The sequence below is a fragment of the Callorhinus ursinus genome, unplaced genomic scaffold, assembly GCF_003265705.2.
Source record: "Callorhinus ursinus isolate GAN/ISIS: 27379988/994484 unplaced genomic scaffold, GSC_fseal_2.0 scaffold41, whole genome shotgun sequence".
Classification (NCBI taxonomy): domain Eukaryota; kingdom Metazoa; phylum Chordata; class Mammalia; order Carnivora; family Otariidae; genus Callorhinus; species Callorhinus ursinus.
The window spans coordinates 11,076,223-11,093,279 of NW_027397103.1; the positions used below are offsets into that span (position 1 = coordinate 11,076,223).

Here is a 17,057-nt window from a genome sequence, read left to right on the forward strand (position 1 = left end):
TCTGTGAAATGATACTGTCTTCCCCTCTAGCGTGTCAGCCCTCTCCACCCCTTGGTTCCAGAATTCTCCCTGACCGGCGCGGTCCCACTTAGCAAAACGCTTGCACCCCGCGCCTCCCGGGCTTTGGCAGGGGCTCCGAATCCGGAACGCGGACGCCTCCTGCAGTGCTGCGGCCCTGAGCTCCCCCTGCAGGCCGAGGGGCGTCACTGCCCCAGCACGGCGCAAACACCAAGACCCCTCACAGGAGCCCGGTCCGCTTTATTCCGGAGGGCGGGAGCAGGGAGGGGCCCAACCGAGGGGGCGTGGTCAGCGCCTGGGTGTACCGGCTGGTGGGCGGGGCCTAGAGGGAGTGGCCAGTAAGGAACGCTTGCAGTTCTGGGTCCGTGGGGTGGGCGTGGCCCACCGTACGCCCGCAGATGGGCGGGGCCACGGTGGGGCCACGGTAGGGCCACGGTGGGGGCAGCCGTGGGGCAGCTGGGCCCGCAGGGCCTACGTGCCCGGCAGGGTCCGGGTGTTCTTCAGGTCGGTGAGGTTGCCCCGCAGGTCCTGCTCCTCCTCGAAAGCCTTGAACAGTGAGTTGAAGTTGCCGGCTCCAAAACCCTGGAGCGGGAGAGAAGAAGGTGAACTGCGGGTCTAGAGAAAGCCAGCCGTGCTACCCTGCCTGGCCTCGGGGGCTTGTCGGGGATAGCTAGTACCTGGTGATTGTGGCGCTGGATGACTTCCAGGAAGAGCGTGGGCCGATCCTGCATGGGCTTGGTGAAGATCTGCAAGAGGTAGCCTTTCTCGTCGTAGTCTACCAGGATTTTCAGCTCCTGGGTAGGAGACAGGAGGCTGGGTTAGAGGGGCGGCTGGCCCACACTCCAATCGGGCACGGTGGAGTCTTTAGAAAGCCCGTCAGAGCTCCTGCACCCGAAAGCCAAGAAAAGATCCCATTCTCCCGCAGTTCCAGACACCTCCAAATAGATCCCTAAATTCTCCTGTTACCACCTGCCCGCCACAGTCCGGGTGTAAGCCACCAGATCAAGGCTGTCCTGGATCACCCACCCCAGTGGTCTCTGCACAGGTCCCACTGCTTTCCTCGTTCGTGCCTCTCTGCAATCTGTCCTCCCCACGGACACCCCAAGGGATCTTTGAAAAATCAGATCATGTCGTTCCCCTGTTTAAAATCCTCCAGTGGAAATCAGAACCCTCCTAGTTACTGGTGGAATGTAAAATGCTTGCAGCCCCTGGAGAAAACTGGCAATTCCTCAAAGGTTAAACATAGGGTTACCTATAACCTGGCAGTTCCACTCCTAGGTATAATCCCAAGAGAATTAAAAACACAGGTCCGCACAAAAACTTGTATACAAATGATTACAGCAGCATTACTCACAGTAATAACCAAAAAGAGGAAACAACCCAATGTCCATCAACTGATGAATAGATAAGAAAAATGTGATATACCCACACAATGGGCTATGATTCAGCCACAAAGAGGAAGGAAGCACTGACACCTGCTACAACCTGGATGCACCTTGTGAACATGATGCTTCGTGAGAGGAGCCAGACACAAAAGATCCCATAGTGCATGATTCCATTTATATGACAAGTTCAGAATAGGCAAATCTATAGAAACAGAAGACAGATGAATGCTTGCCTAGGACTGCAGGGTGTGGGGGCGGGGGGCGGTAATGGAGGGACTGGGAGTTGAGGAGGGGTGTGAAGTTTCAGGTGATGAAAATGTTCTAAAATTGATTTTGATGATAGCTGCACAACATAGTGAATAGCTAAAAACCACTGAATGGTGCACTTTGTTTTTTAAAGTTTTTAAAAAAGATTTTATTTGAGAGACAGAGAAGGAGTGGGGGGAGGGGCAGAGGGAGAGGGAGAAGTAGACTCCCTGCTGAGCAGGGAGCCCCACTGAGCAGCAGAGCTGGGAGCCTGACCTGGGGCTTGATCCCATCCCAGGACCCTAGGATCATGACCAGAGCCGAAGGCGGACGTTCAACCAACTGAACCACCCAGGTACCCCGAATTTAAAAGAGTGCTTTAGGGGCGCCTGGGTGGCTCAGTCGTTAAGCGTCTGCCTTCGGCTCCGGTCATGATCCCAGGATCCTGGGATCGAGCCCCGCATCGGGCTCCCTGCTCCGCGGGAAGCCTGCTTCTCCCTCTCCCGCTCCCCCTGCTTGTGTTCCCTCTCTCGCTGTGTGTGTGTGTGTCTCTCTCTCTCTCTCTCTCTCTCTGCCAAAACAAAAAACAAAAAACAAAAAACAAAACACCTTTAGAAGAGTGCCTTATATGTTATGTGACTTTTATATCAATAAAGCTGTTAAAAACAAAAACAAAACCCAAACACCCCCAAACCAAAGCAAACCAAAATCCTCCAGTGGTATCTGGCCGCAGAAGAACAAAATCCAAACTACTAAAGAGGAATCAGCCCCTGCCTACCTCAGTGACCTAGGCCAGTCCTCAAATACTTCCTTTCATCCATTCTTGCCTTCTTTCTGTTCCTCAGACACTTGGAGCTTGCTCCTGACTCACGAGGACTGTCCTTCCCCTAGCTTCACACAGCCATCTCCCGCTTATTGTTTAGAGTTCACAGAAAAGTCACCTCCTCAGAGAGGCCCTCCCAGATCACCTCTGGTGAAGTAGCCCCAGGTCACCCGCTGTCGTAGCCTGTTTTAACTTTCTGCACAGCATCAACTCTCCGGTGGTGTTTGTGTTATTATTTATTTATTTGCCTGTCATCTATCTCCCCACCAGACGGCAAGTCCCATGATCGTGGGGACCTGGTCTGGTTTTCCTTCTGTGTCCCAGTGCCTAAATGCAGGGTAGACGCTTAGACAGTGTTTGTGAGGCGAGATGGAACTCAGGGCTCATTGTCCCCAGCTCAAACTCAAGGATCCTGCACTAGCCTCACCTCCAGGGTATCAATGCTCTCCTTCACTCGGATCTTGGCCGACTTGAGCTTCTCGCGAAGTTGTTTGTAGTATGTTGGTGGAACAGCCAAGAACTCCATGCCTCTCTCTCTCAAGTGGCGAATCTGTCTCAAGGAAGGGTCAAGGTCAGTCTCCTCCTCTCTCCGTGCTCAACACCCCTAGCCAGAGTCCCGACCCTGCCTTCCCCTGCCTTCCAGGATGCATCCCCGTGACCTCATGCCTCTCCACCCTTGGCCTTGTGGGCCCGATTAGAAAAACAGCCATGGCTAACGTTTACCGAGTTCTCGTCACGTGCCTGCCTCCTAAGCACTTAACGTGTATTGCCTCGTTATGTCCATGCAGTCACTTTTTGAGGTATCTGGACAATTATTATCCCCATTTCATAGCTGGGGAAACTGAGGCATCAAGAGATTAAATATCTGTTCTCACCATAGTCGCCAGAGTGATTTTATTTAAAAACACAAATCAAATCACGCCACTCCTCCGCTTACCCCACAGTGGTGTCTTGTCTCGGAGTCACATTCAAAGCCCTTACCATCTGTCCTCACTCCCACCTTCTGACCTCACCTCCTCCCCCCTCGTCCTTGCTCATTCTGTTCCAGCCACACTGAGCTCCTTGCTGTGCCTCCAGCCTTCCGCTGCCCTGCCTGTCGCTTCTGCTCGGGGCACGTTTCCCAGTTGTCCACATGTTTCCCTCCTTCCAACTCTGTGTTCTCAGATGTCTCCTTCTCAATGTGGCCTTTCGCGGCTGCCCTGTTTAAATGTGCGATGTCCTTCGCTCTCCCTCTCCCATTGCCCTGCTTGGTTTTCCTCCAGAGCACTCACACCATCTAACACATGTCTCTTCCTTGTTTTGTTTTCTGCCTTCACTGGAGCAGAGACTATTGTCTCTGTCAGCTCATGTATCCCAAGTACCTAAAAGGGTGCCCCATACACATGGTAGGTGCCCAGTATACATCTGAGTGGGTGAATGAATGGGTGAAATTGCCAAGGTCATGCAGTGAATTCTTGGTTAGGCCAGGATGGAATGGGGCAGTCAGGCTCGCGTCCACTCTGACACACTGCTGCCTTAGGAATAGGCTGGTTCCACAGACTCAGTGCATTTAACTTGACTCAAAGGACCTAGTCAATCTTGTAGCCTAATAGCCTCATTTTCAAGGTGAGGCAACTGAAGCCCAGAGGGGGGGCTGAATCCCCCAGGGACACAGAGCAAGTCACTTGCAGAACTAGGACTGGAATCCAGGCTGCCTCTTACTCTGACACCTGCTACTTTTAAAGCCAGCAGTGTTTCTCTCTGCAGGGAAAGGGAGCTCTGGGGTGGGAATGTGCCTGCACTTGACTGACAGGAACCAGTAAGAGAGCCCTGTCAGCCATCCGGGCTGGCGAAGGGGGCCGAGGATTGCCACTACCCGCCCCCCACTCCCTCCTCCATTTTGGCTCTGGAGCTAGATGAAAGGTGAATTAGGACCAGGAATGAGCTTCTCACCGCTGTGATGATGTCTTGGGTCTTGAGAGCAATGTGCTGGACCCCGGCACCCCCATTATAGTCCACATATTCCTGGGGGAGGGAAACAAGGCAAACACGGTCGTTGGCTCCTGTCACCCATATTCCTGCCTCCTCAGGAGGCTTCAAAGCTCTTCCCTGCTTTCTTCTTCCCCAGCCAGGCCCCCGGAGTCCAGGCCCCACCTGGATCTGAGATTTCTTCTTCCCTGGCGCTGGCTCATTAATGGGCATCTTGATGGACTCCTCGAAATTGGCCACCACGATGGAGCGTAGGGAACTGTATTCTGTGTGCACCTGTGTGTCATCCACAGACCAGAACCGGTGAAACTGCAGATTCTTCAGGTACCTGTGGGGTGGCCATAAGGGCACGTTGGCTCTGTGTGCCTGCCGGGGACTGGCTCCTTGCCCCTACTTCCACCTTCCAGAATTTGGCCCCTGAGCAGCCTCCAGAAAGGAACCACCATTCACCTCATACCCACTGAACACCTGTACCTTGATTCTGACAATTTTCCTTTGGGTGGACGTGAAACGTCTTGTAACAAGATCTGCGTGGTGTGGCAAGGGTCCGACTGAGAGAAGTGCCCTTTGAGAAGGGCACCTGCTCCTCATTTGCACAAGGGCGCTGTTTGGGGTAGCGACAGACTTCCTCCAGGTCTCCCTGGACTAGGACACCCTCTGTGCCAACCTTCCCCGAGGGTCCTCAGAGGGAGGACCCATGGGTCCCTTTGAGCCTTAAAGCCTCTGGTCCTCAGGGAACAGATGACTCAGGGGCGTCAAGCTAAGCTCCCTCACCCTTGTGCTCCATTTCCCAGTCCGGGGTCTCGAGAAAAGAACTGGGGAGCGGACCTGTCTCCTTTGCAGTGAGGGCTTGGGCCAGGCACTCACCACTCGGAGGCAGACACCATCTCCTGATCAGGCTGGTTTCCCACAATGTGGTCGATAATCTCGAGACTGCAGGTAGGCCTGCCGGGGGAGGAAGCCGTCAGGAGGTGAGGAGAGGGCTGCTGCCGGAACCTCCCCCTCCCCACAGTAGCGGCTCACTGTGACGTAGCATGCACTAGAGCCACCTTGCTGGTGTTGACTCGCACGCTATTACTAGTCCCATTTTACAGATGGGGAACTGAGGCAGAGAGGAATGAAGTAAATACGGAGATTAAATAGCGAGAAAATGACACAGCCACAGGGCGCCTGGGTGGCTCAGTCGGTTAAGCGTCTGCTTTCGGCTCAGGTCATGATCCCAGGGTGCCCTGGGGTCGAGCCCCGCGGCGGGCTCCCTGCTCCGTGGGGAGTCTTCTTCTCCCCCTCCCTCTGCCTCTCCCTCTGGCTCATGCTCTCTCTCTCTGTGTCTCTCAAATAAATAAAATATTAAAAAAAAAATGACAGCCGGGGTTTGAGCCCAGGCAGTTGGTTACAGAGCCTAGGTGCTTAACCTCTGTGTTGCCTCTTCAAGCCACCCCTCAGTGACCCTCAGGAATCCCCCAACAGCCTCCCAGATGCTCTGCCCCTCAGAGAAGCCCAGTCTGCATGGAGGATCAGGGCATTGCTTTCCACCACCCTCAGGACTTTCTATACCTCCCCCCCCCCAGCCCGAGGGGCACTCACAGCTTGGAAAGTAGGGGGTCCACAGATGCTGGGGTCTCGAATCCAGGCAAGAACCAGCCGCTATAGTTCATTTTTTCCACCAGGGTGTGTGTGGTGTCCCCATACTAATGGGTGGAAAACAGCCAGGCTTGGCCCCTGAGGTCCCATCCCCGCCGAGACTGGGCCACATCTCCTGGTGCCCACACGGTTCCACCCTGGGTCTGACCCTAACTCTGTCTGTGATCTTGGGCAAGTCACTTCCCCTCTCTGAAATGAATTGCAGTCTGTCATTTGTTTGGGGCTTTCTTTGACTGTCTGCCTGCCCCATGGGACCAGAATCTCTGTGAGCGCAGGGACACTGTTTTGCTCATCAGGGGATCCTCAGCATCTAGGACAGTGCCTGGCTCATTGTAGGTACTCAATACAAATGTATTGACTAAGTGAGAATGATGAGGGCATTGGCTCAAATTATATCAAAGGGTTCTGGGGCGCCTGGCTGGCTCCACCGGTGGAGTGTGAGTCTCTTGATCTCGGCATTGTGAGTTCAAGCCCCACGTTGGGTGTAGAGATTACTTAATAATAAAATCTTAAGGGGGCGCTTGGGTGGCTCAGTTGGTTAAGAAACTGGCTCTTGATTTCGGTTCAGGTCATGATCTCAGGGTCGTGGGATCAAGCCCCGTGTTGGGCTCCCTGCTCAGCGCAGAGTCTGCTTGAGATTCTCTCTCTGCCTCTCCCCACTCTCAATAAATAAATAAATAAAATCTTAAAAAATTAAATAAGATCTTATTTATTTATTTTTAAAGATTTTATTTATTTACTTGACAGAGAGAGACACAGCGAGAGAGGGAACACAAGCAGGGGGAGCGGCAGAGGGAGAAGCAGGCTTCCCGCGGAGCAGGGAGCCCGATGCGGGTCTCGATCCCAGGACCCGGGGATCATGACCTGAGCCGAAGGCAGACGCTTAACGACTGAGCCACCCAGGCGCCCCAAGATCTTTTTTAAAAAAAGGTTTTGTTGTTTTGTTTTGTTTTTTTTCAGTCATGTTAACAATCTTTAAGTTGTATTTAACCTTGAGGAGGTGGGACCTGTGATCATCTCTGTATGACAGTAACACAGACTTGGGGATCTTTGCTGGGTGTCTGTGATGTACCAGGTACTGTTGTCCTAAATGCTGTGCAGGAATGATCTCACTTGAGCCTTGCAATGACCCTGGATGGGGTTATAGTTGAAGAAAACGGTTAAGTAGCATGCCCCAGGCCACACAGATGGTCCAGCTGCAGTCCTTGCTCACTGAAACAGAGTCCCAGAGAGGTGGAGTGCTTTGCCCATAGTCTTCCCCAGACCCCCCTCGTGCCCTTCTTCTAAGCCCTCGTCCTCAGTTTACATCCCTGTGCTGTCATCACCACCTGCCCCCCACACTCTCTCCGTCCACAGGGGAGGAAGGGAAGCATCAAGGGGGAACTGGTAGCTCCCATCAGCCTCTGCACACTGGCCAAGCATTACAGGCAGCGAGACTTAGAGGAGAATGTCTGCTTCAAGGCACCAGGGTGGGATGGCATGAGGGAGTGGGGGTGGGGGATCCTGGCATCTCGGGGGAGCTGACCGCAGGAGGGGTAGGGGCACCGAAGCGAACTCACCGTCTGCAACACGGCCAATTTCACCTTCCCAAACTTATCTTGCTCTATCCAGGGCTCCCGCACGATTTTGGCGCCCTGTTCCCGGGCTTTCTGCAGAGAAGATGGGTCAGGGAGGCAGTAAGTGCTGGACCCTCCCGGAGCCCTGGCTGGCTGCCCTGTAGTCCTGCCTCATGCTGCCACAGGCTCATCCTGCTTTCCCAGACCCAGGCAGGAACGACAGCCAGCTCCAGCTGTTGCCCCTGACACCCGGGCCTTGTGCCTGTTTGGCAGATAGGGAAACTGAGGCTCAGGCCCAGAGTTGGAGCTATGAGAGACAAACGAGGTCGGGGTGGGGGTGGGGGTGTGTCCCACCTCTGCTAACTCACTCTGGCCCTTCCCCGCTCCAGTCCTCAACTTCCCCATCTGTAAACCAGGCGGTGGGATAAGAAGAAGCCCTCCCACTGACTGAGCACCTGCTGTGTGTCAGACCCTCTGCAGGGTGCCTTCCAAGCATGGCTCATGCCTTTACGTAATGAAACCTTACTGCTTGGCTATGCCTACCACATTGTCAGGCATTGGTGAAGGTATTTACCAAACTCCTTCTTCCTCACAGCAACATTACAGGAAAGGTAGTGTTCTTGTCTCCGTTCTATAGGTGATGAGATCTATAGGCACAGAGAAGTTAAGTCACTTGCCCCAAGTCTCACAGATAATAAGATTCAGACCTGGGCAGTGGGCCTCTGGCTTCTATGCTCTGAACCTCTAAGCTGCTTCTTGAATATGGTGTTTGGTTCAGAGTCGTGCTCAAGAAGTGGTAATTATGGTCTCAGGTCCTCTGTTGTCCAACTCAGCGAGGTAGGTGCTGTGGCTGTCCCTGTTTTACAGATGTGGAATCTGAGGCTCGTGAGAGGGCATGCAGCTAGCAAGGGCCAGGGCATCCCTGGAACTCGGGTGTGCGTCACACCAGTGTCCGGGCTTGTCGCTCCAACATGGCGGGCCCTCCGGCCCTGACCCACAGGGCTCCCCGTGGCAGGCAGAGGGCAGCCCAGGTGCGGGCTCACCTGCACGATGTAGTCACAGTCTTCCACCTCAAAAGCGATGTCCTTCACTCCGTCACCATGTTTCACCAGGTGGTCACCCATCTCTGTGGCCGGTAGGGGAGGTCATGGCGCTGGAGTCAGGGCTCCCTCCCCTCTCTGTCAGCCTCTGGGCTCCATCTTCTTCTAGGCTGGGGAACCCTCGCTGAACCAGACCCACCCCCTTGTCCCTGAGCCCCACCACAACCCACAATAGCATGTCTTCACTTCCTGGCACCCTGAACCCCCTGGGCCTCCTCACCTTTGTTCCAGGGGTTGAGGGCAGAGGAGAAGACAAACACAATCTGAGGCAAAGAGGAGAGAGAGGAAGTGTAGCTGGCGGCTCCGGCCGGCATGTGGGGGTGCACCCCATCCCGTCCTCCCCGCCCACCTGTGAGACACCCCAGTGGGGCATTCGGATCAGACCGCCCCTCCCAGCCAGGAAGGACTCCCTGACCCTGGGTTCCAGCCCCTTCTCTGCCTCAGCTTCCCCTCTGAGATGAACTGTTGCTCAGGCCCCCCGCCCCATGGGAGAGAGCCCCAGGATTCCCAGGGATCAGGGCGCTAGTCAGACTTTCAGCTTTGACGTCTGAGGCCTCTGTCAACTTCGCCCAAACGTCTGTGAGGCCAGAGGTGGGCCAGGCCGAGAAGGAGATGAAACTAAGGTCCCCGTGGTCTGTTGTACAAAGGTGCCAAAGGAGGGGCCAGTGGGGGCTCTCAGCTCATGCTCCCTTAGCCTCGCCAGACATCCTGGGAGAGAACCAGGTGGGCCTGGGGAAAGGACCTCCTGGTCTACTTCACCCACAGGCACCAGAGCCCTTCGGAGGCTCAGAGACCAGCAAGGGCAGAGAGGCTGGCCTGGGTGAGTGGGGTCCTGGGGTGCAGACTTACCTTGCCTTGCTTGATCACATGGCTGACTACCTCCCGGGAACCTGTCTCCAGGCCTTTGTAGGCTAGTGGTTCAAAGCCCATCTTGTTGCAGTAGAATGACGCAGCCTGAATCACAGAGTTGCAACTGGGTTCCTGAGGGCCAGCCTGGGGGACCCCCCCCGCCCCGGCTGAAGCCTCCAGTCCCCGTCGGCCTGGCTGCCCTGTTGCCCCAGGGACAGAGTCCGTCCTGGGAAGAAAGGCGGCCCCCTGGCCCATTCCGACATCAGATAGGTTTCCTGCCGGGGTCCGAGACCCTGATTGTGTAATTAGGATCTAAAGAGCGTCTGTATTTCTGGGATGGTCCCGACGCTGGCTCTGATCCTCCCCACACAGCGGCCAATCATAGGCCCAGCCAGGGACCCGCCCTTGTCCAGGAGGCCCTCTGGCCCACCCTCGGCCCACTCTAATATCTGGCCCCAGCATTTACCTGCTTGGCGTTGCCAACCCAGAAGGTCACGGAGTGGAAATGAAGGAATCGGCCTCTCTCAGGCTGCAGGAGGAGAGAAGGGGAGAGGCTAAGTCTCTGGAAGTGGGTCTAGAAAAGTGTGGATGGAGAGGTGTCCCCTAACCACTCTCCTTGTCCCAGCCTTAATTCCAAAACTGAGAAGCCAAACACCCTGCAGCCTTGCCAAGCCTCAAAAGAGGTTTCCAAATGGGGAGAAATCAAGCTCCTGGATGTTGGGGATCTGAAAGCCCCCTTGGGAGGCCTGCCCAGATTTCAGAGTGGAGCTGCTCTCTGCTACAGCAACATGGATTTAAGTTAGACCTTAGAAAGAACTTCCAGGGTCACCTGGCTAGCTCCGTCAGTAGAGCATGCGACTCTTGATCTCGAGGTTGTGAGTTTGAGCCCCACAGTGTAGGCAGAGGTTACACATAAAAAAAAAAAAAATCTAGGGGCGCCTGGGTGGCTCAGTTGGTTAAGCGACTGCCTTCGGCTCAGGTCATGATCCTGGAGTCACGGGATCAAGTCCCTCATCGGGCTCCCTGCTCGGCGGGGAGTCTGCTTCTCCCTCTGACCCTCCCCCCTCTCATGTGCTCGCTTTCTCTCTCTCTCTCTCATTCTCTCTCTCAAATAAATATCTAAAAAAAAATCTAGAAAGAACTAGACAGGATTAAGAGATTAGCAGGACTTTAAGAAGAGGTAAAGTTTTTCTTTGGAGAGATGAGCCTGAGTGTGCATCTTGGACATCACATAGCCCCTGAAGTTCCTTTTCTGCTCTTTGCTGACATCCCAGTCTCCTGGGGCCCTGACCCCACATTTCCACTCCTCCTTACCTTCCTTCCTTTATCGCTGTAAGTCGTCTAAGGAGAAAGAAAAGGACAGTAAGACTTGGAAGCTCAGACACAAGGCGCTTCTGGAAGTCTCACTGCAGATCATCACTGGGGAGGCTGCCCTGCCCCCCGGGCAGGCACTTACCATGGTTGATCTTGGTCAAACTTCCTGCTCTGAGACGGGGACAAGAGGCCAGTGGAGTGCTGGACAGAAGTATTTAACAATGAGCAGAGCCCGCCCCTGGCCTCCTGGCCTTCCTAGGGGCGGGCAGAAGCTGATCCAACCGTGGAAGCTCCTAGGCTTGGGAGCCTCTGATCCGGCTGCAGCCTCAGTGGACAGGGTGATATTGTCAGGCCCAGAGAAGGGGAGTGACTACCCAGGGCCACTAGTCAGTGGGGCAGAGCCAAGGCACAGAGCCAAGGGCACACTCCAGGACCCCGGGTTGGGACTATGATCTCTGCCCTCCAGAATCCAAAGTTCAGAAGTCAAGGCCAGACTGAGTGCAGTGGTGGCTGCAGGATTCTTGTTTAGGGAGAATTTGACGGGGAATTAGGGACTGGTCCTGAAGCCCTGTTTGCATAGCGAGCATGTGGTTTATAATTAGGTAAAAGGATTGTACTCCATGGTGGTTAGAGGCATGGGTATGGGGGTTTGAATCCTGGACCTGCTACAACTGGGGAGAGTCACGGAGAGTCACAGAACCCCTCTGAGCCTCAGGCTCAGAGGGGTTGTAAAATGTGTAAAATGGAAGCAGTAAGAGTATGGTTGGGATTAAGTGAGATGAAGCATGTCTTTGGAGTAGAGCGCAGCACACAGGAATTCTCTGTTAATGTTGGTCATGATTACTTATGTCTCTTTAGGGCTTCGGGCAACTGATGGAAAACAGGGGGCCTTGGGGTTGCCACAGCCTGAGTAATGGGAAAGAGGTTATGGCCCTGCCCCCTGCCCCAGGTTCTCAGTATCTGCAGGGTGGTGGGAAGGGAGAGCAGATGGCTCTGGGAGGAATGCCAGGGTTCTCCCAGCAACCCCATACCTGAGTCCGCAGGTCTCACATTCCTAAAAGATGGAATGGTGACTGACTGCTGGCCAGCCATGGCATTCACCTGAGGGTTCCAGGACAACCCCCTGCCTCTTGCTTCACCCCAGTCCCCCGAAACTCTGATGCTGAGCCATCTTGCCCTCTTTCCAGGGAGCTGACTTTTCAACTGTCTTCATTGCCTGGAAACTTTTTCCAGTCTCTGATGCTCACAGTCTTGACCCATGACTGTGTTACGACCCCCTGCCCTCTTGCATCACTTGGGTTCCTAAAACGTCCTGCACCAGCCTTTTTTTTTTTTTTTAATACGGAAAAACAGATCAGCATGTCTAGTAATGACTTCAAGGATCGTTCGGTCCAACATTAACATATTTCAGATGAGAAAAGTAACAAACAGCAAGGAAGTGCCTGAAGCCACTGTCTCCTTTCCTTCTTTCTTTCCCCCCATGCCTTTCCCTCCCACCAGGGAGCAGAGAGGGACTTGTCTGGGAGGAGCCTCCCCCCTTCCTGCCTTCCTCAGCAAGCCGTGCCAGGCCCCCTCTTCCCCCCCAGGGGTCCCAGTCGGCACTCCCCAACCCCAGGTTTGAGGTTCAGCTAAGCTCTGCCATGGGGAGCTTTAGCCAGCAGCCCTGGAGGTGGGGCCCAGGACGGTTCGAAAACTTTCCCAGGCCACACAGTTAGCAAGAGGCATAGTAGGGCTGGAATGTGAATTGGGTTATTCTGACTCCAAGACCACCTTTCTAATTGCTGCACTGCCTTCTATACACATCAGAGATGTTGATATTCCCACCGGACAGATGGGGAAACTAAAGCCCCAGAGCTGGGAGGAAGAGAAACCCAAACCCTGGCCTATTTGCTTCTGAAGTTGGATCTCAGTCCACCAGTCCAGACAACTTCTCCCAGCTTCTCTCTTCTGTTTTCTGGGCAAGCCTGGAGGCTGGCCAGGTAGTCCCACCTCCTTATTCTGCCCCTCCTGGGGTTGCATTGCCAGCCTGCCCTCAGTGTCCACCTCCGCGCCCTGGGTCTAGGTTTCCAATGGAGAAAACTGGCATAGAGGTAGCCCAGAATGGAGCTCGCAGGCCAGAAGGTTCCACGAGGGGAGAAGGGCTCGGTGCAGCCCTCTCAGCCTCCCAGGTGAAAAGGAACACCCTGTCCCCTTGTTTACAGTAGCCAACTCGAACCCCCACTCCTGGAGCCTGGCCTGGCTGGTGTCCTAGGCACATAGTCAATGTTTACCAAATCAAGGGAGCAGGTTATTGGCAGCCTCAGAGTGCTGAAGGCAAGCGTCTGGCTCAGCTGGCCAGGGCTGGTGGTTCTGTCCTACCCTCTGGACTTTGCTTCCAGGAACACTGCAGATCTCAGTCATACTCTGGGTACGCTCTTGCGTGCTTCCTCCAGCAGCAGGCCGAAACGGGGGAGGGAGAACCCACAGGGCCCCGTCTCTGGAGCCCCCGTGTTCCCTCCTAGATTCTCCTTCTCTGGCTGGGCTGCGTAGGATAACATGTCAGCAGTGGCTGAGTATGGCCGTCTCTGCTCTTTGCTCCCGAGTTGCCACCTTCTGTCCAACCTGAGCTGGGAGCCGGGTTCTAGAGACCGTGCTCATGGCACCCTCTCTTCAGATGGGCCCTTAAGACTCATCCTCCACTGCGCCCTGGTGTGCAGAAAGGAGTGAACACAGCAGGCTTGAGGGTGCTGTTCATAGAAAGGCCAGCTTGCAAGGTTGAGCCTTGGCTGGCACTGAGAAACTCGGATTTCAGGAAGGTCCCCACCGTCCCCAGAAATGACAGGAGTGGTTCCTTGTGTGTAAACTATTTGTACAAGGCATGTGCTTTATGTTGAACATGTGCTTTCCTTCTGGGAGTCTGGGATTTGGACACATGCTGTGCAACATTTGCATATGGGACCAGCACCCAGTAAAAACCCGGGTGCCTGAGGCTCAGGCAAGTTTCCCGTATAGACGACATTCTGCAACCCCTTGCTGGAGGAAATTAGCGTATCCTATGTGATACCCCCCCGCCCCGACCTCCACAGGAGAAGACCCTTGGCATCTCATAGGCACCATGTGCCTTTTCCCTGGGCTGATTTTGCTCTGTGTCCTTTAGCTGTAATACGTCTTAGGTGTGAGTATGACCATATTCTGGGTCCCGTGAGTCTTCCTAGCACATTAACAAACCCGTGGGTGGGCTTGGGAACCCCTAACACCGTGCTGGCAGCAATAGGATTCGCTCGATGGATCCTGACTCACTGAAATACGGTACAGGCATTGTCTGGGGGAAAGGAAGCATGAAGGGAAAGGGACATCTTTTCAAAGACATGCACATGAGATTCCTAGCTGTATAAGCACTGGCTATCTTCTTACTCTGTGACCATGACCAAAGTGGCCCAGGCCCTCAGCTCCTTTCTGAAGCCCTTACTGAGTATTCGGTACCTGCCCAGGGGCCATGGCCGGGGTGGGAGGGCCTGCATGGCTTCCCGGAGTGGTCAGCCAACCTTTGGGGCCTGGGTGGCTGTGCCGTTCCCCGTGAGCCGCACTGCAGATGTTGTGAGAAGTAAAAACGACCTCTGGGACTCGACACTCGGTAGATGGTACCCCACGAGAGTTGAGCTGGATCCCTTGGCCTCTTTTGGCTGCACTGGCTAAAATGCGGCGGGGGGTGGGGCGCACCTGGGTGGCGCAGCGGCTGTCAGTTGAGCGTCTGACTCTAGGTTTCAGCTCAGGTCATGATCTCAGGGTTGTGAGATCTCGTGGGGCTCTGTGCTCAGCAGGGAATCTGCTTGAGATTCTCCCTCTCCCTCTGCCTCTCCCCCTGCTCATGTTCTCTCTCTCTCAAATAAATAAATAAATAAATAAATAAATCTTTAAAAATGATAAAAAATAAAACAATGGGGGGATGCCTTTGGTTTTTGTCCTCAAGGCAGGAGGAGAAAGAGCCCAAACATTTCCAATGGTGGGCTTTGGTTGGACCCAAAATGTTGGAAGTTTGTTATTATTCTCTCCTCCAAATGGGAGGGAAAACGTTAAATCAGTTCTCAGAGTGGGGGTAAAGCTTTAGACAGATCAGAGGAGAAAGAAAATGTGTGTTGGGGGCGGTGTTCCACAGCTGCTGCCGCCCCCTACCCCCACCCCATAAATGCTGAATTTACTGCTAGGAGTTTAAGTAAATTTTCAATGAAATTAAAGGAGAAGCGATTATTTATTTATTTATTTATTTATTTATTTATTTATTTATTTTTTAAAGATTTTATTTATTTATTTGACAGAGAGAGACATAGCGAGAGAGGGAACACAAGCAGGGGGAGTGGGAGAGGGAGAAGCAGGCTTCCCGCCGAGCAGGGATCCTGATGCGGGGCTCGATGCGGGGCTCGATGCGGGGCTGGATCCCAGGACCCTGGGATCATGACCTGAGCCTAAGGCAGAGGCTTTAACGACTGAGCCACCCAGGCGCCCTGGAGAAGGAATTTTTTAAATGCCTTTGTATTTCATAGCTATTATATTTGGATGTATGGTTAAAATTGATGTAAAATGTCATATGCCTATAATTTCATAAGTGCCAGAGGGATCGTCCCAATTAGAGAAGAGTCGCCAAAAAAAAAAAAAGAAAGAAAAAGTCACTGGAATGTAACTTTCTTGCATTTTGCCATGTGGGCGGCTTGGAATTTGAAATCTTTTGAGTATGGAAAACAGAACAGGGCACCTGGGTGGCTCAGTTGGTTAAGCAACTGCCTTCGGCTCAGGTCATGATGCTGGAGTCCTGGGATTGAGCCCCACATCGGGCTCCCTGCTCGGCGAGGGGCCTGCTTCTCCCTCTAACCCTCCCCACACTCATGTACTCTCTCTCTCATTCTCACTCTCTCAAAATAAATAAATAAATCTTAAAAAAAAAAAAAAAGAACAATCTTCTGTAACAAATGATTCTTACTATGATTTTTGCCTTTTGGAGCTTCTGGGGTGGAGGGAAGACACCTGAGAAAGAGAAGCAATCTCTAAATGGAGATACACTTCTACGGCTTGAAAAAGCAGTTTTTTTAGTTGCTAATGAGCTCTTGTGAAATTGCCTGTCTGACCATTGGAGGCATATTTTTGAGGACATCCACTTGGGCTCTAAGACCAACAGGACAGAAAGGGTTAGGGAAGCTGTCTTGCTTGGCTGCAGCAGAAGAAAAGCCAGTGCCTCCCCCTCCCCTCAGCTTTAGTGAGGGGTAACTGACAAATAAAAATAGTCTAACAAAAATTGCCTATAATTAAGGTATACAATGTGTTGTTTTGATATACGTATATACATTGTGCAATGTTTGCCACGATCAAGCTAATGAATGTATCCATCATCTTACGCAGTTACCTTTTTTTTTTAAGATTTTATTTATTTGACAGAGACACAGTGAGAGAGGAAACACAAGCAGGGGGAGTGGGAGAGGGAGAAGCAGGCCTCCCGCTGAGCAGGGAGCCCGATGTGGGGCTCGATCCCAGGACCCTGGGATCGTGCCCTGAGTCAAAGGCAGATGCTTAACCGACTGAGCCACCCAGGTGCCCCGGCATAGTTACCTTTTTTGCCACTGACTTTTGGAATCCTGAATTCACAGATCCCGGATGCCTGGCTCCACCTCCAAGCTGACACCCACTGCTATTTCAGCCTCATCACAAGCTGTGTGGAGCCGACATCAGGTGAAGTCACTGCACTCGATGAGCTGGACAGATTTGGGACACCCCTCTGTGGAGCAGATGCTGTGAAAACATTACGGATGCTGCTGGACTGTCTGGTTGTTGCAGATGTCCCTGAGGAAAGGTTTGCTTTCTGATGGCCCAAGTTAAAACCAAGCAGCTGATCGGCTATTTCTGGTGCAGACTTGTTGTATTCCAAACTGTGATTCCTGCCCAAAGCAGCAGGTTGGGCGAGGGCATGTCACAAGGACTGTGACCCTCCCAACCCACTCCTGACAGATGGGGGACATCTCATGGCTGTGGATTGTTGTAGTTGACTTTTCCTTTAGCTGCAATTTCCGTCAATAGACTGATGATAGTCTGACTATTCCTTCCTCACTTTCTCTTGGTACACGCACCTCAGTGGAGCCGTCTGCTAAATGCAACTGTCCCTGCCCCCCCAAAATGATCTTTTCTAGGGGGC

The 17,057-nt window shown here is 53.4% G+C and overlaps 1 protein-coding gene across 1 annotated transcript; it reads right to left on the reverse strand.

Annotated features, from left to right (window-relative positions):
• Positions 1-238: 238 nt before the first annotated feature.
• Positions 239-11,107, reverse strand: HPD (4-hydroxyphenylpyruvate dioxygenase). The gene is made up of 14 exons (XM_025889711.2): positions 11,043-11,107; positions 10,901-10,927; positions 10,053-10,115; positions 9,587-9,691; positions 8,958-9,000; positions 8,681-8,763; positions 7,641-7,730; positions 6,025-6,128; positions 5,308-5,385; positions 4,606-4,768; positions 4,405-4,476; positions 2,900-3,022; positions 696-812; positions 239-600 (listed from the first exon to the last, which is right to left on the reverse strand). The coding sequence occupies exons 1-14, from the start codon at positions 11,043-11,045 to the stop codon at positions 490-492; spliced, it is 1,182 nt and encodes a 393-aa protein (XP_025745496.1). The 5' UTR covers positions 11,046-11,107; the 3' UTR covers positions 239-489.
• Between the last annotated feature and the right edge of the window lie 5,950 nt (positions 11,108-17,057).

Coding starts and splice junctions, on each gene's coding strand:
- HPD (XM_025889711.2), bottom strand. Junction 9,001..9,586: donor ATGTGATCAAGCAAGGCAAG/GTAAGTCTGCAC, acceptor TCTTTGCCTCAG/ATTGTGTTTGTCTTCTCCTC. Junction 6,129..7,640: donor AATTGGCCGTGTTGCAGACG/GTGAGTTCGCTT, acceptor TCCACCCATTAG/TATGGGGACACCACACACAC.